Source organism: Canis lupus, chromosome 22, assembly GCF_011100685.1.
Source record: "Canis lupus familiaris isolate Mischka breed German Shepherd chromosome 22, alternate assembly UU_Cfam_GSD_1.0, whole genome shotgun sequence".
NCBI classification, from domain to species: Eukaryota; Metazoa; Chordata; class Mammalia; order Carnivora; family Canidae; genus Canis; species Canis lupus.
In genome coordinates this window covers 50,200,479-50,225,963 of record NC_049243.1, presented here as the reverse complement: position 1 = coordinate 50,225,963, position 25,485 = coordinate 50,200,479, and the positions used below count along the sequence as shown (strand labels likewise).

Genomic DNA, 25,485 nt, shown 5'->3' with positions numbered 1-25,485 from the left:
ATTGAAAAATTATAAATAACCTATGGTGGATAAGAGAGGAAAATTAGAAAATATTTTGAACTGAAAAGAAATGAAAATACAATATATAAAAAAATAATAATAGATGCACCACTTACAGCACTGCTTATAGAGAAAGTTATAGTAGCAAATATTAAGATATACCTCAAATCAATAATCTAAGCTCCCACATTGACAAACTAGAAAAAGAGCAAAATAAGCCTAAAACAAACAGCGTGAAGAAAATAATATAAACATAGCCCTGTGTCCCAAGACTACAAAATCTCCATTAGACAGACCACACCCCATTCCTGATTTAGACAGGGCTTTGCAGTAAACATACTGAACAGATAAATGACTGGAGAGAGCAACAGTAGATTTATGTCTGATGTATTCACTTGAGTTGAATATGACTGAAGATAAACATGGCTCAGTCACAATAGCAGGGCATACACAACAAACACAGGAGACATCTCTCAAGTGCTAGATTTTGGTGAACAGGGTACATTGCCCTGCAGGACCTCTTTTTTATAAGGCCACTACTTTCAAGAGCAGGAAACACAGGTGACCTTCCTAACACAGAGAAACAGAAACAGAGAGTCAGACAAAATGAGGAGAGGAATATGTCCCAAATGAAATAGCAGGACAAAAATCACAGCATGAGAGGTAAATTAAAGAGAAATAAGTAATATGCCTGATAGAGAACTTAAAGTAATGGTCATAAAGATACTGGACTTATGAGTGGAGGACTTCAGTCAGACCTCAACAAAGACAAAGAAAAAGAATCAGAGATGAAGAATTCAGTAAATGAAATTAAAAATACATTAGACAGAGGAATGCTTGGGTGGCTCAGTTGATTAGGCACCCAACTCTCGATTTCAGCTCATGATCTCAGGGTCGTGATACTAAGCCCCACTCATATTCTCTCTCTCCATCTCCCTCTGCCCACTCCATCAGCTAGTATGTGCTCTCTCTCTTAAAAATACACTAGATGGGATAAATACTAGACTAGAGGAAGCAGAAGAATGGATAAGGAACCTATGAAGAGTAGTAAAAAATAATCAAGCTAAAAAAAAAAAATAATCAAGCTAAACAGGAAAAAGAAAAAACTTTAAAATGAAAACAGACCAGGATCCCTGGGTGGCGCAGGGGTTTGGCGCCTGCCTTTGGCCCAGGGCGGGCGATCCGGGAGACCCTGGATCGAATCCCACATCGGGCTCCCAGTGCACGGAGCCTGCTTCTCCCTCTGCCTATGTCTCTGCCTCTCTCTCTCTCTCTCTCTCTCTCTCTGTGACTATCATAAATAAATAAAAATTAAAAAAAAAAAATGAAAACAGACCAAGGGAACTCAACAGCATTATCAAGCATTAATAATGTTCACATTTTAGGGATCCCAGAAGAAGGAGAGAGAGAAACAGGAACAGAAAATTCAAAGAATATATGTGAAGCTGAAAACTTCCTGAATCTGGGGAGGGAAACAAGAAATCCAGATCCAGGAGGCACAGAGAGTTCCCAACAAAATCAACTCAAGGAGTTTCACATCAGGACACATAGTAATTGAAGTGACAAAAAGTAGTGATAAAGAGAATTTCAAAAGTAACAAGAGATGTCAATAATCCAAAAATATATAAAGATCTTATCCAATACCAAAATCCCCCACATAATCCAATTAAAAATGGACAGAAAACATGAACAGACATTTCTCCAAAGAAGACATACAAATGGTCAACAGACGTGAAAAGATGCTCAACATCACCCATCATCAGGGAAGTGCAAATGAAAACCACAATGAGATAACACCTCACATCGGTCAGACTGGCTAGAATCAAGAAGTGAAGAGGTGCTGGCTGAGTCAGTGGAGCATGCAGCTCTTGATCTTGGGGTTATGAGTTTGACTCCACATGGGGCATAGAGATTACTTAAATTCTTAAGAAAAAAAAAAGAAAACAAACAACAAGTATTAGCAGGGATGTAGGAAAAAAGGAACCTTCATGCACTATTGGAGGAAATGCAAACTGGTTTTGGCTACTGTGGAAAACAGTATGGCGGTACCTCAAAAAATTAAATAGAGCCACCCACTGCCTGGGTGGCTCAGTGGTTGAGTGTCTGCTTTGACTGAGGTGGTGATCCCAGGGTCCTGGGATCGAATCCCACATCAGGCTCCCTGTGGGAAGCCTGCTTCTCCCTCTGCCTATGTCTCTGCCTCACTCTTTGTCTCGCGTGAATAAATAAAATCTTTAAAAAAAAATTAAATAGAATTACCGTATGAAAAAAAAATGAAAAAAATGAAAAAAAAAAAAAAAGAATTGCCGTATGATCCAGTATTTCCACTACTGGGTATTTACCCAAAGTATACAAAAACACTAATTTTTTTTTTAAACATTTATTTTTATTTTTATTTATTTATGATAGTCACAGAGAGAGAGAGAGAGGCAGAGACATAGGCAGAGGGAGAAGCAGGCTCCATGCACCGAGAGCCCGATGTGGGATTCGATCCCGGGTCTCCAGGATCGCGCCCTGGGCCAAAGGCAGGCGCTAAACCGCTGCGCCACCCAGGGATCCCCCCAAAAACACTAATTTAAAGGATATTTGCACCACTATGTTTACTGCAGCATTATTTGTAATAATAGCCAAATTATGGAAGCAGCCAAACTGTCAATAGATGAATGGGTAAAGATGATGTGGTACATGTACGTATGTGTACACACTCACAGAGTGGAATATTATTCAGCCATAGAAAATGAAATCTTGCCATTTCCAACAATATGGATGGCTCTAGAGAGTACAATGCTAAGTGAAAGAAGTCAAAGAGAAAGACAAATACCATATAATTTCACTCATATGTGTAATTTAAGAAACAAATGAAGCAAAAAACCTGAATCTTAAATATAGAAAATGAACTAGTGGATGAAGGTGGGTGGGGAGGTGGGTAGAGCAGTAGGTGAAATAGGTGAAAGTGATTAAGAATACACTTAATGGGATCCCTGGGTGGCGCAGCGGTTTGGCGCCTGCCTTTGGCCCAGGGCGCAATCCTGGAGACCCGGGATCGAATCCCACATCGGACTCCCAGTGCATGGAGCCTGCTTCTCCCTCTGCCTGTGTCTCTGCCTCTCTCTCTCTCTCTGTGACTATCATAAATAAATTTAAAAATGTTTAAAAAAATAAAAATAAAAATAAATAACTTTAAAAAAAAAACAAAAGAATACACTTAATGTGATGAGCACTGAGTAATGTACAGAATTGTTGATTTATTAAACACCTGAAATTAATATAACTGTTAACTATACTGGAATTTAACAAAATAAAAATAAATATTACATTTATAAAGGTAAGCTATATTTTCAAATATTTTTGATGTAAGCTTTTTCAGTAAAACTACAGAATTTCTAAACCTTCTTGAATAGATGCTTGAAAAAAAGTCCATGATTAAGTACTTTTTCCTGCCATCAGGCTTTACATTGAAACACAATGTTCTTTTTCCAACTATGCTGTTTAAATTTTGCCAGAAATGTTGAAATACACAAAAATAAAATATACTCAATATTTCACTGTGTTTTGATCTTAAAATTTTAGTATTGGTAAAAGTTCAAAGTTTTGTTTGAACAAAATTAAGATCTGGGGATACTCTTTTCCAATTTACAAAGGAAAATCTTCACAAGTTACTTTCCACAGATTTAAAGTTGGAATTTTTTTAAGTTAAATAGCAAGTATGCAAACACGGATGTCAAAAAAATAATTCATACATGATATTGATATAAATCCTTTTTCCTGTCCAAACCTAATTTTTATATGCTGCTAAAGAAAGTCACAGTCCTTCCTAACTGGAATGATTGGTTTACCTTTAACTCCAGGGAGCTTAAATGATCAGTCTTTTAAGAAGCTTTGACAGGTTTTGACGATTTAACCTGCTGAGCTCACAGCACCCAAGGGAGGGTCTTGCTTACAAGTTTTATTTCTGATGCAGCTGACCACTAATACAGACTTCACAGATAATGGATTTCAATAACAACCACCCACAGGTTAACACTTTTAGTAGTACCCATAATATTGCTTTAATTAAGTTAATACATGAAGGTCACAGTTTGGTAGAAAGTTTTACTAAATTTGGCAGTGCTTACAACAAAAGAAACTGTGTGTGTTCATCTGTACAGTAACTCCATAAATTTGCCTATAGATATAATCCAGTTTGCTCATGGATTTATGCTGTATTTCAATTTATTTTCTAAAAGGAATTCAATTTATTAGTTTCATTTCCCCCAAAATATGTACATTTCTAGCATTTCTAACTGACAGTTTCATGACAGATGGCTCTAACCATGCTGGGCACAGAATGGGTCTACCTGGCACAAAGAGACCACCCACTAGAGCAAAGGAAAATTCTACTACCACCACACCCACCCCCTGATTTTAGAGCATTTTGATGGTGGAAAAGATTAACACTTTGATTTGTCTGCAGCTTCATATGTTAAATATTGATATCTTTTTGAAATAATGGAATTACTGTTCATCTCAAAAAATTAAGATATAAAAATTTCACTTTTTAATCCAAATTTTTTATGAAATAGAGATAAACCAGAGTATTTAAACTAATATATGAAAGTGCAAACATTTTTAAATGAATCTAAAATTAAGGGTTCACTCTAAAGTGTTAAAAAAAAAAAAAAGAAGAGAGAGAGAGACTATAATACACAAATCACACAGTCAGCAGGGTTGGTTCATTTTTCTATTTTTATATGTATTAGGTAATCTGAGGTTATTTTACTGAAAAGCAAAGAATGGTGGCTGAATTTATACATACTGAATTCAGCAATAATTGTATTTTTTAAATACACAACCTGACAGGCACTATGGTAGATAATAATGAATCAGCATGGGAGCCATTTAATATACTTCTTGATTAACTCATTGCCTGTCCAGTTCTCACACAGACATGCTTACATGTCATAATCGTCATAATTCCCATCATCCCCACTGCTAACACTCAAGCTCCTTGATTAGTGCACAACTCCCAGACGAGCCATTGCTAATGCTAAATAATTCTCTTCAGCCTCCTGCTACTATTCTGCAGGATCTCCAATTAAATATAATGTCCCTGATGAGCCATATTAATGTGAACAAATCCCTACCAGGAATCCTAACCTATTCCATTTTACCCAAAAACATAGAGAAAGTAATTTATCCAAGCCAAAGATAATCAAAATATTCTAAGTTGATGTAGTATAATGTTTCTGCAAAATATGTTTTTTCCAAGGACAATAAAAGCAAAAATGGAAAATGTCTAAACATCTATTTTACTTTCTTCTCCTTATTAGTTCTTCACTGTAAAGTCTAGTGTTTTGAATTTGCATAGGTAGATACTGTATTCTTAATTCTTTTTTTGTATTAATTCAAAAAGATTACTGAAAGCACTAAGTTTTACAAGAAAAGTGAGCAATAACAAGTTTTAAAGCAAGTATACCATTTAAAAACCCTTTAGTTACCTAATTACCAGAATTCCAAGGTCCAAAAATCCCATTAATGAAATCAAATCCTCTCTTCCCATTAAATGTAGTATTGCAGTAACTTCAAAGGCTTTGCTGTGCAACTTGATGTTACTGATAAGAAAACTTCATGTGGAACAATGACAATTAATAAATGAATTAGAAATCCTTAGCTTTTCTATTGTAATCTAAATGACTGGCAATGTTTCTGAATGAATTATGACCAACTGGGAAACATGGACCTCATGGCCATCATCTTAAATTACTCTGCAGTAATAAAAGCAATTTAAGAAAATGTCATTTAAATACACCATCTCAACTACACACACATATAATAAATGGTCATGTGAATTCAGTTACCACCACCGAAGTTTTCCAAACCTGCCCCTAGTTGCTTATTCCTATTTGAGGATCAATGATTACACTGGTTGTAAATAAGTCCTTAACAGATTGTGAAACATATTTTTAACTCAAGAACTTTAACTCTTTTCCAAATATTAAAAGGTTGAAAAACATTCCAAAAAATAAATCCTATAAATGATAAAAAAAATCATGAGGTTTTTGCCTTTAAAATGCTTTCATCTCTATACACCTAAAATAAAACTAAAGATATTCTAACAGATATATTAATAATAAATATATAAAGACACAAAAAATACGCAAAGATAAAAAATAAAGATATTCTAACAACCCCATAAAATTTTTATAAGGTTTTCCCAAAGGTCTTTTATACCTTAGCCTACATTAATGTATTCCTTCTTCATTTACCTGATCATTACCCTCCAGTTTGTTCAACTGGAACCAACATACACTAATTACATAGACATCACGAAGTCCTATTTGTCCTCAGTACCTCCCCAGACAGCAGGGAAATATTATCAAGGGTAGGCATGCTAAGTGATGATTCCCCTCACCTCACTGTCAATCATCCCAGAGTGCTCATAGGAAACACTGCTCAATCTTATTACTGAATCCTAAGGGTAAGACTACAATACCCACCAGGAATCATACTTCAAACAGCAGGCTAGCTGCCTGACCAAGATGTGAGTCACAATGACGACTTCTCTGATTTTAAGTTTTGGTTTTAAAGCAGTCAATATCAGGTATTTCTCATTCAAAGCCAGTATTATTGTACACAAAGCAATAAAATATTGATACATTCAATTTAGGAGCATAAATAGAAAATACTGTCAAAGATTAAAATACAGAATTATTTAATCCATTTTAAGAAAAATCAAAACCACAACTTCAGAGGTTTGATATAACAATATTTTGCATGGGAAAGCATATTAGTCTTTTTACTTAAAAACAGAGCTGTAAAAGTAAATAGTTATCCAGCATGCATTTTGAGTACAACTTTTAGGTTCACCCATTCTTGGTTCTCATTATCCACCAAACTAAAGAAGTTAAGATCTGCCTTCTCATTTACAAAGTCCTAGTCACTAAACCCAAACATTTCTCATCTTTTATATTTCTTAACTTCTTTGAGACTACCTAAATCACAGACTAATGGCATAAAACCCTAGAATCTACCTCTCCTGCCTTCTAAGTCAATATAATAATAAGGCCATCTTTGACAAGAAGTTCTCCTTTATCAGCCCTCTGCCTAAAATCCAATGAATTTACTCCATAGACCTGTCTCTTCTTGTTCCAAAGTTATATGGAGTTGCCCTAATTATTTCTGCATGATAAGGTATTAAAATGTATTTTAGTATTTGTTAGAATAGTCCCCTCTTCAATTTTCCACAGAATTGGCCTAGAATTGACTAGGCCATTCTACAAATTTAGTCCTTTGTGAATGCCCCCGCACACATAATTTGGTATGTGCGATTACAGTATATTAGGATTTAATAGAAAAATGCACATTAACTTTCAAATAATATTTATACTATTCAATTTCCCTATATGAAAATAAGAAGTCCTCATATAAGTCCTACAAATTTCATATCAGTGTTTCAGCTTTTCTGCTATTTCTACAAAGCTTTATTTCTTAAACTGTGTTTTCTACCTTGTAGGAAACCTTTAGATTTATTTAACTACCATAGATATTGTTTTTACTGTTTCTAAAGAGTTATTCGGTTAACTGTGTAATTAGAAACTCAATACAATCTTACTATTTCTGCCTTTCCCGCCTACCATTTTACAACTCTTGCCTAACTGCATTACCTAGCACTTCTAGAATGCTGTTAAATAATAGCAGTGATAGTAAATTTATCAGTCTTCATCCTGAATTTCATGAGAATGCGTCCTATGAGGTATAACCTTTGTATTAAGGGAAGGCAGCATGCAACTAATCCTGTTTTACTAAGGATTTTACAAGAAGACAGTGAATTTCTTTTAAATGACATTTAGGCTTCTATCAAGATGATCATCTAGTTTTCCTCTGCTAACTTATTAGTATATTCAATTAAATTAATAGTCTCTAATATTGAACCATACTGAAATGTCATGATTACATTCCATATGACTGCAGCATATTATAATTAAATAAATTATGTTACCCTATTTCCTATTAGGATTCTTCTATCAATATATGACCCTCATTGTAATTTTATTTTTTGCTTATTGCTGTTATTATAGTGGCTTCATAAAAATATTTTTTTAAATGAAATCTATTTTTCTTTAAGTCTACAGCAATTTAGTAGTGTCAAAATTTCTTGCTTTCTGAAAACTGCAAAAAAATTCTTGTGAGAATCTCTATCTGGACACCCTACTCTAATCCTTCTATAACAACTGAGAGTCCAGGGGATCCCTGGGTGGCTCAGCAGTTTAGCGCCTGCCTTCGGCCCAGGGCGTAGTCCTGGAGTCCCGGGATGGAGTCCCACATCAGGCTCCTTGCATGGAGCCTGCTTCTCCCTCTGCCTGTGTCTCTGCCTCTCTCTCTCTCTCTCTCTCTCTCTCTCTCTCTCTGTGTGTGTGTCTCTCATGAATAAATAAATAAAATCTTAAAATAAAAATACTGAGAGTCCCTTAGTCAATGATCTCTTACTTAGTCGGGCTCTTTCATGCACATAGTTATAGGCCTATAATTGTCACCCATTTTGTATTCTGAGCAAAACAAAATAAATACTAACATTTTTTAAAAGATTAAAAGCATGTTAAACCCTACTTTCAATAATGGATAGTACAACCAGAAGATCAAAAAGGAAACAAAAGATGTAAGTATTTATATGAACCAACCAAGTATCTAGAGGACACTCCACAAAACAGCAGAATGGTCATTCTTCTAAGTTCACATGGAACACTCTCCAGGATGGAACATACACTATGCCATAAAACAAACACCAAGCAATTTTAAAAGGTAGAAATAAAAAGCATGTTGTCTCGCCAAAATGGAAGAAAACTAGAAACAAGGAATGAAAACAAACTTGGGAAGCTCACAAAGAATGTGGATTAAACACCACACTCTTAAGAACTAGTAGGTCAAAAAAGATATCACAAGGAAAATCAGAAAATATTTTCAAAATAAAAATGAAGAACAAAATACCAAAACATATGAGTTACAGCTAAACAACAAAGAAAAATGTATATAGCTCAAGCTTAAAAAAGACCTCAAGGGGGGATCCCTGGGTGGCGCAGCGGTTTAGCACCTGCCTTTGGCCCAGGGCGCGATCCTGGAGACCCAGGATCGAATCCCACGTCAGGCTCCCGGTGCATGGAGCCTGCTTCTCCCTCTGCCTATGTCTCTGCCTCTCTCTCTCTCTCTATCATAAATAAATTTAAAAAAAAAAAAAAAAAAAAAAAAAGACCTCAAGGGGCATCTATCTGGGTGGCTAAATCAGTTACCCATCTGCCTTCAGCTCAAGTCATGATTTCCAGGGTCCTGGGATCGAGCCCCAGATGGGGCTCCCACCTAGCGAGAGTCTGCTTCTCCCTCTCCCTGACTCTTCCCCTGCTTGTGCTCTTGCGTATTCATACTCTCTCTCTCTCAACTGAATAAATCTTTTTAGAAATATAAATAAATAAATACATACAAACATACCTCAAGTCAATAACCTAATCTTCTACCTTAAACTTTTAAGAGATGCCGCAGAGTCAGTTAAGCCTCCAACTATTGATTTCAGCTCAGGTATTGATCTCAGGGTCATGGGATGGAGCCCCATGCTGGACTCCATGCCAGAGCAGAGTCTAGTTTTTTGCCTTGCTCTCCCTCTGCCTCTCTTCTCTCTCTCTTTTTCTCCTTCTCTCTCCCTCTCTCTCTCTCTGTCAAGCGAATGGGTAAATCTTAAAAAAAAAAAAAAAAAAAAGAAGAAGAAGAAGAAGAAGAAAAAGGAAAGAAGGAAACTTTTAAAAAGAGCAAAAAACCCAGAAGCTAGCAGAATAAAGGAAATAATAAAGACTACATGTAAATGAGGCAGAGAATTAAAAAAAGATCAATGAGATCAAAAGTTGGCTCTTTGAAAAGATCAATAAAATTGAAAGCCTTTAAAATGACCAAGAAAAAAAACCTCAAATGCTTAAAATCAGTAAAGAAATTATTACCAAACTTACAGAAATAAAAATAAGGAAATATTACAATCTTATCAATAAACTAGATAACTTAGATGAAATAGACAAATTCCTAGAAAGCCACAAACTACAGACACGGACTCAAGGAGAAACAAAATCGAATAAACCTTTATTTTTTTTTATTTAATTTATTTATTCATGAGAGACACACACACACACAGAGATAGAGACACAGGCAGAGGGAGAAGCAGGCTCCATGCAGTGAGCCCGATGTGGGACTCGATCCCAGGTCTCCAGGACCACAACCTGGGACCAAGGCGGCGCTAAACCGCTGAGCCACCTGGGCTACCCCTCAAATAAACCTTCAATAAGAGATTGAATAATTGAAAAACTACCCACAAAGGGACACCTGCCTGACTCAGTCAGTAGGGCCTGCAACCCTTGATCCTGGAGTTGTGGGTTTGAGTCCCATGTTGAGTGTAGAGATCACGTAAAAGTAAAATCTTTAAGAAAAACAAACAAACAAACAAACAAAACACATATAACTTCCCATGGAGAAAAGCCCAGGCCCAGAAGGCTTCACTGGTGAATTCTAACAAACATTTAAGGAACAATTAATGCCAATTCTTCACAGACTCTTCCAAAACAACAGGAGATGAGGGAACACTTCCAACTTATGAGGTCAAGACCACTCTGATACCCAAAACAAAGCCGTCAGAAGAAAACTGCAAACCAATAGCTCTCATAAGAACAGATGAAAAATTCAACAAAACACTAATAAATGCATCCAGCAACATATATAAAAAACTATACACCATGATGACCAAGTGTGATATATCCCAAAAATGCAAGGCTGGTCTAATATCCAAAAATTAATGTAATATACCATATCAACAGAATAATGGACAAAAGCCACATCATCTCAGTAGACACAGAAAAAGTATTTGAAATAATCCAATACCCAATCATGAAAAAACACTCAATAATTTAGAAATACCAGGGTACTTCCTCAACCTGATAATGGGAATTTATGAAAATCCCACAGCCTAAATCAAACTTAATTGTGAAATACTGAATGCTTTCCCGCAAAGATGAGAAACAAAACAAGATGCTTATTCTCACTACTTCAATAGCATTCTAAAGGTTAAAGCCAGGAAAATTAAGCAAGAATATGAAATAAAAAGCACCCAGATTGAAATGAAGGAAGTAAAACTCTCTATTTGCACATGTTCTTCTAGAGATAACTCTAAGGATCTGTTTAAAAAACATGCACGCACATAATAATAAACAAGTTCAGCAAGGTTGCTGGACATACACCATCACTATACAAAAGTTCATTGTATTTCTATTAGCTTGCAATTAATAAAAATTGAAATTTAAAAAATTACAATCCTAATATCAAAAATACTACTTACTAATAAACGTAACTAAGTGCAAAATTTATACTCTGAAAACTACAAAACATTGATGAAATTAAAGCAACCTAAGTGGAACAACATCAAGTGGAATATCCACAACTGTGGAAAGGAGGACTTAAAAATGTTGCAATAGTTACACTTCCCAAATTGATCTGCAGATACAACACAATCCAAAATTCCAGCAGGATACAGTCTTCTACTAGGACTATCTTCCCTTCATAAACTATTCTCTAAAACTCTTTCCAAAGAATAATAAGGGCCTGGTGAACATATAAAAGACAATTCATGACTTGGTAGAAGGCACAATTCCCATTTTCTCTCTCCTGCCCTGACCATTTCCCACTGCAGCGCATTACACTGCTTGTGGACTCTGGCCTCATTCTCTGGATGCAGTTGCAGTAATCTCATCAGTATATGTGAACTGCCTTCCTAAATCCAATTTTGATACTGCTTTCTATCAGTCTTCACTTCTTAACAAAAGCAGGACAACTTCCTCAAAAGAGAATAGGATATCACACTCAAGAATAAACGAACTAGATAACCTCCAAATCCTCCCTACAAGCACCTAAAACCCTAGATTAAATTTAACAAACATCTTTAAATGAACAACTTGGCTTACAAGCAACTACAAGCAATCCCCAGGGATCAAAAACAGAGGAAGCTGAAAACCAGACAGTACCCCTAGAGCCGATATCACAGCTAATCATGAGGAATGAAGTGAGCATCTGAAGAATCTGAAGAATGGGGGTTGGTGAACACATGGAGATTTGGAGAGAGTGGTGTGCTTAAGGAGGTATACAAGCTTCCTGCCCTTTCCCCATACTTTGCCTTATTCAGGTCTTCCATCTGGCTACTGCTAAAGGCTATATCCTTTTATAATAAAAATGATAATCGGGATCCCTGGGTGGCGCAGCGGTTTGGCGCCTGCCTTTGGCCCAGGGCGCGATACTGGAGACCCGGGATCAAATCCCACGTCGGGCTCCCGGTGCATGGAGCCTGCTTCTCCCTCTGCCTATGTCTCTGCCTTTCTTGCCTCTCTCTCTCTCTCTCTCTCTGTGTGTGTGTGACTATCATAAATAAATAAAAATTTAAAAATAAATAAATAAATAAAAATGATAATCTAGTAAGAAAAAAAAAAGAAACTAAAGAACTGAGTTTTAATTCTAAGAGAAAGGAACTGAAGATCAAAAGGAAAACTCCCTAATAAGGCCAGGTTTCTCAAAGACTACAACCTAAGTGAGAAGGGGGGAAAATATCAATCTACTAAGTACGTGGAAGAGAAATATTTTAAATTACTTGCTGTGGTTCAAAGTAAAAACTGTTGAGCAACCTTTGTGCCAATAAGTTAATATAAAACTTAGTCCCTGATCAAGGATACCGTGGAGAGCCTGGTAGAAACAAATATAGCATATACCCAGCCAGGCCATATCTGCAACCCACACCACACTGGGATTCAACACAGAGATTTCAAATAGGAGGTCACAGACAAAACCACACACATGAAAAGATCATCCATTGTGAAGAAAAGTCAGAAACAGACACCTAGAAACTTGGAATAACATAGCAGTACGATAGAAGCTTCAAAATAAGTCATTAAAAATAAGACATGAAAGGAGGCCTCAAATACATAAAAAAAGAAAATACAAAAAAACAGATTCAAAATGGAGTAGACTTGACAGTTTTCCCAACAACAGCACAAGACAAATGTAACCAAAGTAATTATTGTCAGATCATGTTTATCAGTGGATGCAAAAATATTAGATGAGAGGTTGATGGGGGACAAATATCCCCACGGATTCAAAGATTCACCCTCCAAAAATTAGTATCAAAAGAAGAAAAAAGGGGATCCCTGGGTGGCTCAGCGGTTTGGCACCTGCCTTTGGCCCAGGGCGTGATCCTGGAATCCTGGGATCAAGTCCCAAGTCGGGCTCCCTGCATGGAGCCTGCTTCTCCCTCTGCCTGTGTCTCTGCCTCTCTCTCTCTCTCTCTCATAAATAAATAAATAAATCTTTAAAAAAAAAGAAGAAGAAGAAGAAGAAGAAAAAAGATTTTTAAAAAAGAGGGGGGGGTCCCCTGGGTGGCTCAGCGGTTCAGCACCTGCCTTTGGCCCAGGATGTGATCCTGGAGTCCCAGGATCAAGTCCCGCGTCAGGCTCCCTGCATGGAACCTGTTTCTCCCTCTGCCTGTGTCTCTGCCTCTCTCTCTCTCTCTCTCTCTAATGAATAAATAATCTTAAAAAAAGAAGAAAAAAGGTACCATTATAATGGAGAAAACTGGTAACAGCTACCTCAACCAAGCGACCAAATTTAGTGCAATCAGAAACACCCAACATTATGAAACTCTTGATATGATACAAGAATAATAAGAAAACCTACGGAGTATTGTTGTCAAAAAAGAAAATATTTAAACTGGAGGCACCTGGGTGGCTTAGTCGGTAAAGTGTCTGCCTTCAGCTCGGGTCATGATCCCAGGGTCCTGGGATCAAGCCCCAGGTCAGGCACCTTGCCTCCCCCTCTCCTCACCCTCCTATCCTGTAACCCCTGTTCATGCTCTCTTTCAGTATCTCTCTCTCTCAAATAAATAAATAAAACCTTTATAAAAATATATTTAAACCAAATCTACTCATGAGGAAAGAATCCAACAAATCCAGAATATCTATAAGCCAATTAGCCTGGATTCCTCAAAATATCAGTACCATGAAAATCAAAGAAAGGAGGAAAGATAGGAAAACTATTTCAGATTAAGATACTAAAGAGGCATAATAACCAAATATAATTCGTGAACCTTAAGTGAACTATGAATCAAAGAAAAATATTGAAGACATTTGGAGGGGCACACAGCTGGCCTAGTTGTTAGAGCACCTTCATCTTGGGGTCATGAGTTCAAGCCCCATGTTGGGTGTAGAGCTTACATTTAAAAAAATAATAATAAAGTAAAAAAGACATTTGGAGACAAGTGGGGAAATGTGAATATAGTTTGCATATTAGAATATTCTATAGAAGAACTGGTAATTTTCCTAGCTTTGATAAGGTATATGTAAGAAAATATCCTTTTCCTGGAAATAAATACTGAAGTATTTAGGGGTGAAATGCCACAATGTCTATATCTTACTTTCAAATTCTTTAGCAAAATTAAAAGCAAAGAAAAAAGAAGAAACGTAATAGTTATTTATACTCATATATATATATATATATATATATAGAGAGAGAGAGAGAGAGAGAGATATTAGGAAATGTATCAAAATGTTAACTGATGAATCCAGGCAAAGGGTACACAAGTATCACTGTATTGCTCTCCTAATTAAATATTTGAACAAACACAGGAATATAAATGTCCATTAATATGAAAAGGTACTCAACATCAATATTCATCAGAGAATTTAAACTACAATGAGGTAACACATAATGACCAATAGAATAGCAAAAATCAAAAGGACTGATAAGACCAAGTATAGCAAGGACATGGAGCAAAATGAACACTTAACACGTTATTGGTGTGAACATAATACGGCATGACCATGAAGGGCAACTGTTTGGTAGCTTCTTATAGTTAAACATGCATCTATTTGTGCCAGGAATCAGCAAAATACCACCCACCTACAGGCCAAATCCAATCTAAGGACAGGTTTTTTATAGCCCTCAGCTAAGAATGGTTTTTACATTTCTAAATGGTCATAAAAGGGGCACCTTGGTGGCTCAGTGAGTTAAGAATCTGCCTTCTGCTCAGGTCATGATTCCAGGGTCAGGGTCATGGGATGGAGCCCTGCAAAGGACTCCCAACTCTGCAGGGAGTCTGCTTCTCCTTCTCCCTGGGCTCCTGTACTCCACTTGTCCCTCTTGCTATCTCTCTCTCAAATAAATAAAATCCTTTTTTTAAAAAAAGGGGGAAGGTCATTAAAAAAAAAAAAAAAGAAAGAAAGAACATACAAAGGAGATCATACAAAGGAGACCTGCAAAGTCTAAAATATATTTACTCTCTAGACAAACAGATTTACTATCCAAACAGGAAAAGGCTGCTTTGCCTCTCATCTACCCTATGACCTAGCAATTCCACTCCCAGGTATTATCCAAGAGAAATGAAAGTATATGTTTACACAAAGACTTGTACTAGATTGTTTAAAGAAGTCTTGTTCACAATAGCTAAAAACTCGTGAGTGGATGTGTCTAATTATTTGATAAGATTATCCCAAGATTAACACAGAAGAGCAAAAAAAGAATGCTGAAGATAATACTGAAGAACAGGACAGGGCCGAAAGGGTACCAGTGAAAAAACAGCATAATTATCTTCAAAAGCCAATTTTTTTCCATTACACATTAATCGTCTGCAAGGTAGTTAGCTTTGTGTGACTTATCACTTAATAGTTGAAGTAACTGTTAGCCTTTTTCCCCTGCTTAACTGTTAAAAAAATTAGTTGTGAAAATTGTTAACTTGCCATTTAAAAACAATCAACTGTTACAGTAATTTCCTACTGCAGTATTTACATTTCCATTTATGAAATTAACCTATGAAGCACAAAAGATTTCCCTACAAGTTACATTATAGATGCTTGCCTCCTGAAAATAAACACTACGACATTAACAAGACATCTGAATAGCACATCTGGTTCATATTATTCATATTGTAAAGCTGATTAAATATGATAGTAAATAAATAAATAAATAAATAAATAATAAATATGATAGTAATCTTTCTGATCACATATTAAGGAAGCAAAATAAACTGTTAGAGGAATTCACCCTTTCTCGAGGCTGACACAGACAGCAAATAACAGATTTGGCTCTACTGCTGAGGCCTAAATTAAACTTTGGGTATTCCAACTATCATTATCATCCAAAACTGTACCTTTCTAGTAAAGGACCTAAAGCAGGTCATACTTAGAGGAAGTTCTGAGCATGCATTGCTTCAATTGTGGGACCTGGGAAACCTTAATCTAAATTACGTACTCTAGTATCTTGTAGACTCTTTTCCATTGCCGCCAAAAAAGTAACTAGAAGTCTTTAAAATATAAAACTAAACCATCCCTGCTTTAGAAAGATGTGAATGACCATCTTAAAACTTAGACCAAAATAAATAAATAAAAATAAAAATAAAAAAATTTAAAAAAAAAAAAAAAAAAACTTAGACCAACTCTTTAAAACTAGCTTTTTCCAAGCCTGGAAAGTAACAGTCCACCTATAGATCTGAATGTTATGGGTGAGAGTCTGTGTTCTGTGAATAGAGGTACTTGGATTCCCCCAAGAGAAAGATTTATGTGAGCACCTGCATCTGAGAATGCATCGGTACTTGGATTCCCCACAAGAAAGATTTATGTGAACACCTGCATCTGAGAATCTGCATTCAAACAGAGACAGAAAGTAGAAAGCACAAATTGGTTTATTAAACAGCAAGTACACTCTCAAGGTGGGAAAGCAGGCAGGCTCCCAGAGGTCCAGTGGCCTCTAGGTTGTTTTGGGTTGGATATTACTGGGTCTCTCTGGGCTAGGAGGAGCTGTGATGGACAGTGGGATGGCCTCTAATGGGTGGGGGGCGGTTGGGAGAAGGGAGTTTTTGACCCTACAAGGTTTTTTTTTTTTTTTTTTTTTTTTTTTTTTTTTTTAATTTTTTTTTTATTTATTTATGATAGGCACACAGTGAGAGAGAGAGAGGCAGAGACACAGGCAGAGGGAGAAGCAGGCTCCATGCACCGGGAGCCCGATGTGGGATTTGATCCCGGGTCTCCAGGATCGCGCCCTGGGCCAAAGGCAGGCGCCAAACTGCTGCGCCACCCAGGGATCCCGACCCTACAAGGTTTGTACCTGATATAACAAGGCAGCCTTTCTCCATTGGGGAGGAGGGGCCACTCTACCCACAATGCAAATATATTATAATGAGGTTATAATGGGGTTACCGTGGAGCAGAAGTGGAGGAGGAGAACACATGTTCTCCACCTGAGGCTCTTTGGTCTGTCAGTCCCAAGGTCTTGGGGAAGCCACAAGGTCAGGATGTTGCGCTCCTGGACCTTTTTTTTTTTAAGATTTTATTTATTTATTTATGAGAAACATCGAGAGAGGCAGAGATATAGGCAGAGGGAGAAGCAGACCCCCTGCAAGGAGCCCGATTTGCAACTCAACTCCAGGGCCCCAGGATCACACCCGGAGCCAAAGGCAGATACTCAATCACTGAGCCACCCAGACATCCCACTCTTGGACTTTTAATGTGTAGCTCATTTATCCCCATCCTTGCTTCCAGCAGCTCCTGTCTCTATCATTCCTCTTGAAGAATCTGGGACTCTGCCTCAGAGCGCTCCATCCACTGGCCATGTCTAGCTTCTACCTAACAAGAATACAAAGCTTCAAACTTAAGAATGGGAAGAGACAGTCATGCTATTGGGAGTTAGAATACCAACCCTGAAATATAAATGTTAAAAAAAACAAAATATAAATAATTCTGGACTATCCACACCAACAGTCATCTTCATGAGAACACAGAATAGAGAATTAACTATTTTGATATAAGAAAAATAAGTGAAAGGTTATTATCAGACTTGATCTAAAAACAGCGATTGTCCACAATTCAAATCTTTTTCTCTCTCAATTTACCCATGAATGAAAACACTTTGTGAGCTAACACAATGAAAACACAATACGACAAAAAGAGGGGCTTAAAAAAATAAAAATAAAAATAAAAATAAAGAGGGGCTTAAGATTTTTTCTTTTTTTAAGTAATCTTTCCACCCAACGTGGGACTCAAACTCACAGCCCCAAAATCAAGTGTTACACACTCCACTGACTGAGCCAGCCAGGCATCCAAAGAAAGAATTTTAAATCTATTATTAGTCTGATGCAACACAAACTTTTCTGTAAAGGAGTTTGGTGTTGATAAATGCCTTAGTTTACCAAACAAGAAAGAGATTAAATAGTTTTCTCATTATTTCATGAGTATCTTTTTTTTTTTTTTTAAGATTTTATTTATTTATTCAGGAGAGACACAGAGAGAGAGAGCGAGAGAGGCAGAGACACAGGCAGAGGGAGAAGCAGGCTCCATGCAGGGAGCCTGATGTGGGACTTGATCCAGGGTCTCCAGGATCACACCCTGGGCTGAAGGCGGCGCTAAACCGCTGAGCCACCGGGGCTGCCCTTCATGAGTATCTTGTAAGGAATATAAACTACTATTGAAGCTGTCAGTTAAAACAAATTATTAGTAAAAAGGCCAGAAACAAATATTAAAAAAAAGAAAAAACTACAGACACAAAATAAATTTGTTTAATTGCTTGATTTAATTGCTTTTAAGTAAAAGATAATGATTTTAAATATATCTGTCAAATAAACAAGATAAATACTTAACCTTTATTTTCAGGAAATTAGAGTAGCTTGCAACAGTTCTTTTTTTTTAAAAAAAAGAAAGTCACAATAAAGCTAAATGAACAACAGTTCTAGATAAAACAAGTAATCACAAATATTGGAAATCTTCTGTATATTACTATACAATAAAAGTTGCCATTACCAATAGGTTGTTACCAAAAGCAAGAATGACAAACAGTAACTTACATTAAAGTACAGCTACTAATTTCCTCCTCTAAAGTTCCAATAATTTACATTCTTTTCTCATGGGATTTTTCTCTATTCTTTCATAGTTTATTACTGCTAAAAATGTCTGCTGTGGTAAAAATCCCCAATAAAACTATGTATCACTCATTGCTTTATACTATTCCTTGTGTTCATGTCCAGTTATTATTTGCCTATCTTTCATTTATCAAACTATCCAATGAACACGACAAAGCATTTAGGAAGTTTAAACAATTATAGCATTCCCTTAGTAATATTAGAATTCATCTGTGGGAAAATGTGCTCTCATAAGGCAGCAGAGTATATAAGCATTTCATCGATCTTTGAATCAAACTTCCTCCAGCTTTGCTCAAATCTACTTGGTGGTCAGCAATCAGTCCAGCAATTTTTAAACTCTAGGTTTTTAAAAACTCAGGGGGAAGAAAAAAGACACATATAAAGACATTATGATACTTGCATTTTGCTTAATATACAAGTGAATGATTAGATTTTTTTGTAATTGTGCACACCCACACAATTGGGTGGGGGAGGGGACACCCACATTTTTACTTTTTTTTTTTACTCCAAATAAGTCCTGATCCAAATAAAGCAAAAATATACTTACAGAACTAGCATCAACATCACTGTGGATGGCGACCGTCTTAATGCCCATCTTCTTACAAGTTTTAATAACCTATTTTAAAATATATAAATGTTATCTATTAACAGAGATTCGGATTTAAAGGGATTTCCTAATAATAAACTTCACAAAGTAAAATGGAAGATTAAAATCTACTTACCCTACATGCAATTTCTCCTCTATTAGCAATAAGAATTTTATCAAAAGTCTAAAGAGAGAAAAAAAACACATATAAGAAATTGTTACTCTCACTTTGGAACCAGAAAACAAGTTTTCCCACAACACTGGACATGATCCTTAAAAAAACATTTCTTCTTACAGTAGTATTAAACATCATACATATGTTCATCCACAACCAGGTTGCTACTAAATTCATCTGGTAGGATCCCTATAATTACTCTGTTAAAGCATCAACTAATTAAGTTTAGTAAATCATAAGTGGACTAAATTTATAAATTTGATTTATAAATTCCCTTCCCCAAAGATAAACTTCAAATGATATTTCCGAATGCTAAAATACTTTAGACAGAATTCCTTGGCCACTTACTCAATAATTTATATTCTAAATTCAGGGAAATTCTAAATGTCATGAGTTGATTATCGAAGGAAAGTCTGATACAATTTTTATGCCATCTCTGTTGGGCATTAAATGATACTTTCAGTAACTCAGAATAAAAATTAAATATGCTTATATCTAAAGATTCCCAGACCACGCAGGTTATGCTATTTGAATACACTGTTAAGTTTGAATAACCACATTTTGAAGCAGCTGAGGCCTCATAATAGAGTAGTTCCATTCTGTGGGGAGTTAGAAACCTCAATTCCAAGCCCAGCTTTCCCACTAACTATACCTATCTGAGTTGAAGCAAATCAATCTCTGTAGGTCTTCCCTCCCACATATAAATTGATAGCATTCTAAGGAGAAACTATTTCATAAGGTTCTCTACTCTAAAATTATACAGGCTAAATCCTTTTAAAGAAACACACATTATAAGTAATCTGGACATTTTAGTACACAATTATTTCTGGGTAAGTGAACTGTTAGAAGTTATATAGAACTATAGAAATAGTTTTAGTTATATTTTTTTTTTTTTAGTTTTAGTTATATTTCTAAAAGAAAGTTAAAGAAAAGTTAAAGAAAGTTAAAGCTATATATGACCTTAAAAGTATTCTTCTGTAACTGAAAGCAATGTTTTAACCCAACACGGAGTCACAATCTCAGAATTAGAAAAGGCTTTCAAAGTCTTGGTTTAACCTTTATGTCACATATGGCTTATTCCACCAAATTGAGACAAACCTCTGGCTTAAAAATGGGTAAACTCCAATCTGATAGAAACCTGAGTCATTCAGAGCCTTGAGCCTTAAAATATCCTAATCTCACCTCAAGCCTGAGACTGCAAAATCATCTGCCATTCTATACCCAAATGGTCATGGTAAATCCCTGCTGAACAGTAAAAATATCTGAAGAAAAAAGTATTTATACTTTTGGGTTTTTTTTTTTTCAGTATTTATATTTCTTTGAACTGCATTTTTAAATGTGCATTTTTATAGCTATTAAGCAGATGACATCTGATAAAAACAGAACAATGAAGTTACACATTCAGCAACTGTTACAGCAAATATAACAAATTATAACATCTTAGGGATAAAGAACTCCATCCTAATTTTTATCTGAGTGGAAGAATATGATTAAGGGTCAGTCTGGAATCAAAGTGCCCAGTCTGGGATCTCAACACTACCATGTTTCTTGTATAAGGAGGTCGCCTTTTTTTTTTCTCCTTCCAAGTTTTTATTTAAATTCAAGTTAGTTAACATATAGTGTAGTACTGGTTTCAGGAGAATTTAGTGATTCATCCCTTAATCTGACACCCAGTGCTCATCACAACAGGGCAAGCTACCCTTCATGACCCTCATTTCCTGGTATGTAAAATGAGAGTAATAACAGCACTTGCCACAAGAGGCTGCAAGGACACGAATTAACACTCAAAAGTGTTTAGAATAGTACCTCGCACACAATATATTCTGAAGAGGTGTTAGCTATTATTATTCACTCCTTTGGGCCACACACCACACCAGCTCTAACAAATCTAGGTGTATGAGTGAACCTAACAGGAAAATATCTATATCAAAACCAATATCTGACCTAACACACCTTCTCTGTGCAGAGCTTATAATGGTAAACCTTATGTGCAACTTGACTGGGCCACAGGGTGCCCAGATGAAACATTATTTCTGAGTGTGTCTGTGAGGGTGTTTCCAGATGAGTCTAATATGTGCATCGGGGACTCAGCCCTGTGCACTGCCCTCCCCAATGTGGGTGAGCATTATCCCATCCATTAACAGACCCAAAGATAAAAAATAGAGGAAGGGAGTGTTTGTTCTGCTCTCCTGATTGAGTTGAGACATGGGTCGTCTCTTACCTGGGGGCACCACTGGCTTCCATGTCCTCAGGGCTTTGGACCTAGACTAGAATTACACCACCAGCTTTCCTGTGTCTCTAGCTTGCAGGGGGCAGAGCATGAAATGAGGCCTCCATAATTGTGAGCCAGTAGATCTCTTTATATCTCCTACTGGTTCTTTTTCTCTGAAGAACCCTAACTAATACAGGACTATCAATACCAATTAGTGCACAAGCTAAATAAAGCTGATGATATCAACTTTCCATACATAAGATATTCTTTTAAATAAACACATGTATGTGGTTCAAGGTTTAAAAGTTACAAAAGGAAAAAAAAATAAAAATAAAATAAATAAAAGGTACAAAAGGGAGGGGAGCCTGGGTGGCTCAGTCGGTGAAGCATCTGCCTTCGGCTCGGGTCATGATCCTAGGGTCCTGGGATCGAGCCCTGCATTGGGCTCCCTGCTCAGCAGAGAGCCTGCTTCTCCCTCTCCCTCTGCTGTTCCCCTTGCTTGTGCTCTCTGTCAAATGAATAAATAAAATCTTTAAAAAAAAAAAAAAAAAAGGTACAAAAGGTGATATACTTTGGAGACACCTAGGTCTTTGCCCCAAAGGCAACTGCTATTACCCATTTCCTATATATTCTTTCAGATAAGCTCTACATATAAAAGAATATACATACAAATAAATTTATACCAACTTTAAAATTCCCCTCTGCATCAAAAATTACAGGGAAACATCAAGAGCATTTGACAATGTCAATGTACAAATATGGCACAATCACAACAAAGTGTGGTAATTGCTACAATATGACTACATCCAGAAGGCTACATATAGCCTTTGCAGAGAAGGATGGCACAGAGTTCTCTACAAAGGCTGGGACACTGAAAGCAGAAGATGACACTGAAAAACAAGTAATTTTTTTCACAAATTAATTTGAGGGAGGCAGGGTCGGAGAGGGAAAGAAAGAATCCCAGGCAGACTCCCCTGATGCGGAGCCTGACATGAGGCTCGATATCACAACCCTGAGATTATGACCTGAGCTGAAATCAAGAGGCGGTTGCTTAATCAACTGAGCCACCCAGCGCCCCAACAAGTAATTTCTAATATAGCTGAAGCACAAAATACGTGCAGGGGAGTTGTAGCAAACAAAACAAGGGTAAAAGGGGCCAGATTATGAAAGGATTTATATGCCATTAAGGAACTGGACTTTATCTTATATGTGGAAAGCCACAACATATAAGACACTCTAAAGATATTCTAAGGGAAACAAACAAAACCACCCTTAAATCAGGAGGCTCTCAGGTACCATGCAAGATAAAGAAGGAACTTTTGCAGCAGTTGTTCTATAAGTGTGCTAATGATGTCACCCAGGGTAAGAAACACACTGGAGATTTCATGGAGGTAATTTTTTAATTCTCTCCTTTTATTCCATTCTCTATCCTCCTTCCTTCTTTCCCTTCCACATATTTAGATCTTCACAGCTGGTGTCTAAAACCACCAAGGACATTTTACTCTGTTCAGAGCCTGAGAGAAGGGCTAGGCTGGCCCATTCCCTTGGGTACTTGAAGGAACAATCATAGAACACCAAAGGGTAGTAGTCACTTACCAACACTTCTGAGAAGGGGTCCAGCACAGTGGGTAAATCCACTGCCTCAGGAGAAGCCTAGGCTTGAGTTTATACCCCACTTACACTTACTATCTGTGGATTTTAAGCCTGTTTCAAATGTATAAAACCAAGTTGTAAAGACTAATATGAAGCAGGGGTGCCTGGATGGCTCAGTCGATTAAGTGTCCAACTCTTGATCTCAGATCATGTCTTTTTTTTTTTTTTTTTTTTTTTTTAAGATTTTATTTACTCGAGGAGGGGGTGGGGCAGAGACACAGGCAGAGGGAGAAGCAGACTCCATGCAGGGAGCCCGATATGGGACTCGATCCTGGGTCTCCAGGACCACGCCCTGGGCTGAAGGCTGCGCTAAACGGCTGAACCACCCCGGCTGCCCTCAGCTCAGATCTTGATCTGTTGTCAGTTCAAGCCCCACACTGGGCCCTATACTGGGCATGGAGCTACTTAAAAAAATTTTTTAAAGACTAATTCTTTGGGCAGCACAAGTGGTGTGATCCTGGAGACCTGGGATCAAGTCCCTCATCGGGCTCCCTGCATGGAGCCCGCTTCTCCCTCTGCCTATGTCTCTGCCTCTCTCTCTCTCTTTCTCTGTGTGTCTCTCCTGGATAAATAAATAAAATCTTGGGATCCCTGGGTGGCGCAGCGGTTTGGCGCCTGCCTTTGGCCCAGGGCGCGATCCTGGAGACCCGGGATCGAATCCCATATCGGGCTCCCAGTGCATGGAGCCTGCTTCTCCCTCTGCCTGTGTCTCTGCCTCTCTCTCTCTCTGTGTGACCATCATAAATAAAGAAAAAATTTAAAAAAAATAAAAAATAAAAAAAAAAAATAAATAAATAAAATCTTAAAAAAAAAAAAAAAAGACTAACCTTTTTTTTTTAAGATTTTATTTATTTATTCAGGAGAGACACAGAGAGAGAGAGTAGAGACATAGGCAGAGGAAGCAGCAGGTTCCCTGTGGGGAGCCTGATGCAGGACTCGATTCCAGAACTCCAGGATCATGCCCTAAGCCAAAGGCAAACACTCAACCACTGAGCCTCCCAGGCACCCCTAAAAAGACTAATATTAAGTAGCTAATATTTAGGACACATACTTTCTCTATGCCAGATACCAGGACAAATCCCTTCTGTGTACTCTTCCATTTCATCCTCACAATAGTCCTAGGAGTTCAGTTGAGAACATCCTCAATTTACAAATGAGAAAACTGAAGCTTAATGAGGCCAAATCACTTGCCTAAGTCACTTACAAAGTTAAAGGGGGAAAGCCAGAGTTCACAGACCTATTCATGTCAAAACACACCATGATGTGACATGATAAAAATATAATGGTGCAAGCTTTAAACACTGCATTAATAATTATAAATAAATAAATAAGATCAAATTTGCCATGCCAGGCATGCCATAGTACTATACTGGCTCACACTTACTTAAGGCCTACTAAAACCTCCTAGTCTTTTTCTAAGCAGGTTACTTTTAAACCTTCCCTATTCTTGTGAACATTCCTGAGACAAGGTGACATGCTTTATAAAACAAGTCGAAAAACAGTATTTTTAGTAATGATTAAATTTTACCTGACTTCAACCTAATGTGAGTCACTGGTAAAATGTGGAGTAAGAAAGGAGTCAAAGGCAAGTTCAGATGAGAATCAATTTTTTTAAATCAATTTATTTAACAAATACATTTTCTCAAAGATCACATTACCTGTACTTAAGACAGGAACAATAAACAACAACAAAAAGTACAGTATTTAATGAATGGCTATAAGAAAGAATTCCTAGAAGTTGAAAGGCTCAATTAAATGCTGCCCTCTGTGCCTGGCTGACTCAGTAGTAATCTCAGGGTCCTGCTTCTCAGGGAGCCTGCTTCTCCCTCTGTCTCTCATGAACAAGTAAATAAAATCTTTGGGACGCATGGGTGACTCAGCAGTTAAGCTAAGCGTCTGCCTTCAGCCCAGGGC

The 25,485-nt window shown here is 37.0% G+C and overlaps 1 protein-coding gene across 4 annotated transcripts in view; it reads right to left on the bottom strand.

Moving 5' to 3' along the window:
* Positions 1-25,485, bottom strand: part of PCCA (propionyl-CoA carboxylase subunit alpha) — a 462,758-nt gene that overhangs the window by 364,545 nt on the left and 72,728 nt on the right. For all 4 annotated transcript variants that reach the window (XM_038569960.1, XM_038569959.1, XM_038569962.1 and 1 more), the window contains 2 exons: positions 19,668-19,715; positions 19,493-19,561 (listed from right to left, as the gene is read on the bottom strand). In XM_038569960.1, the coding sequence (XP_038425888.1) occupies positions 19,493-19,561; positions 19,668-19,715 (117 nt within the window). The remainder of the gene's footprint in view (positions 1-19,492; positions 19,562-19,667; positions 19,716-25,485) is intronic.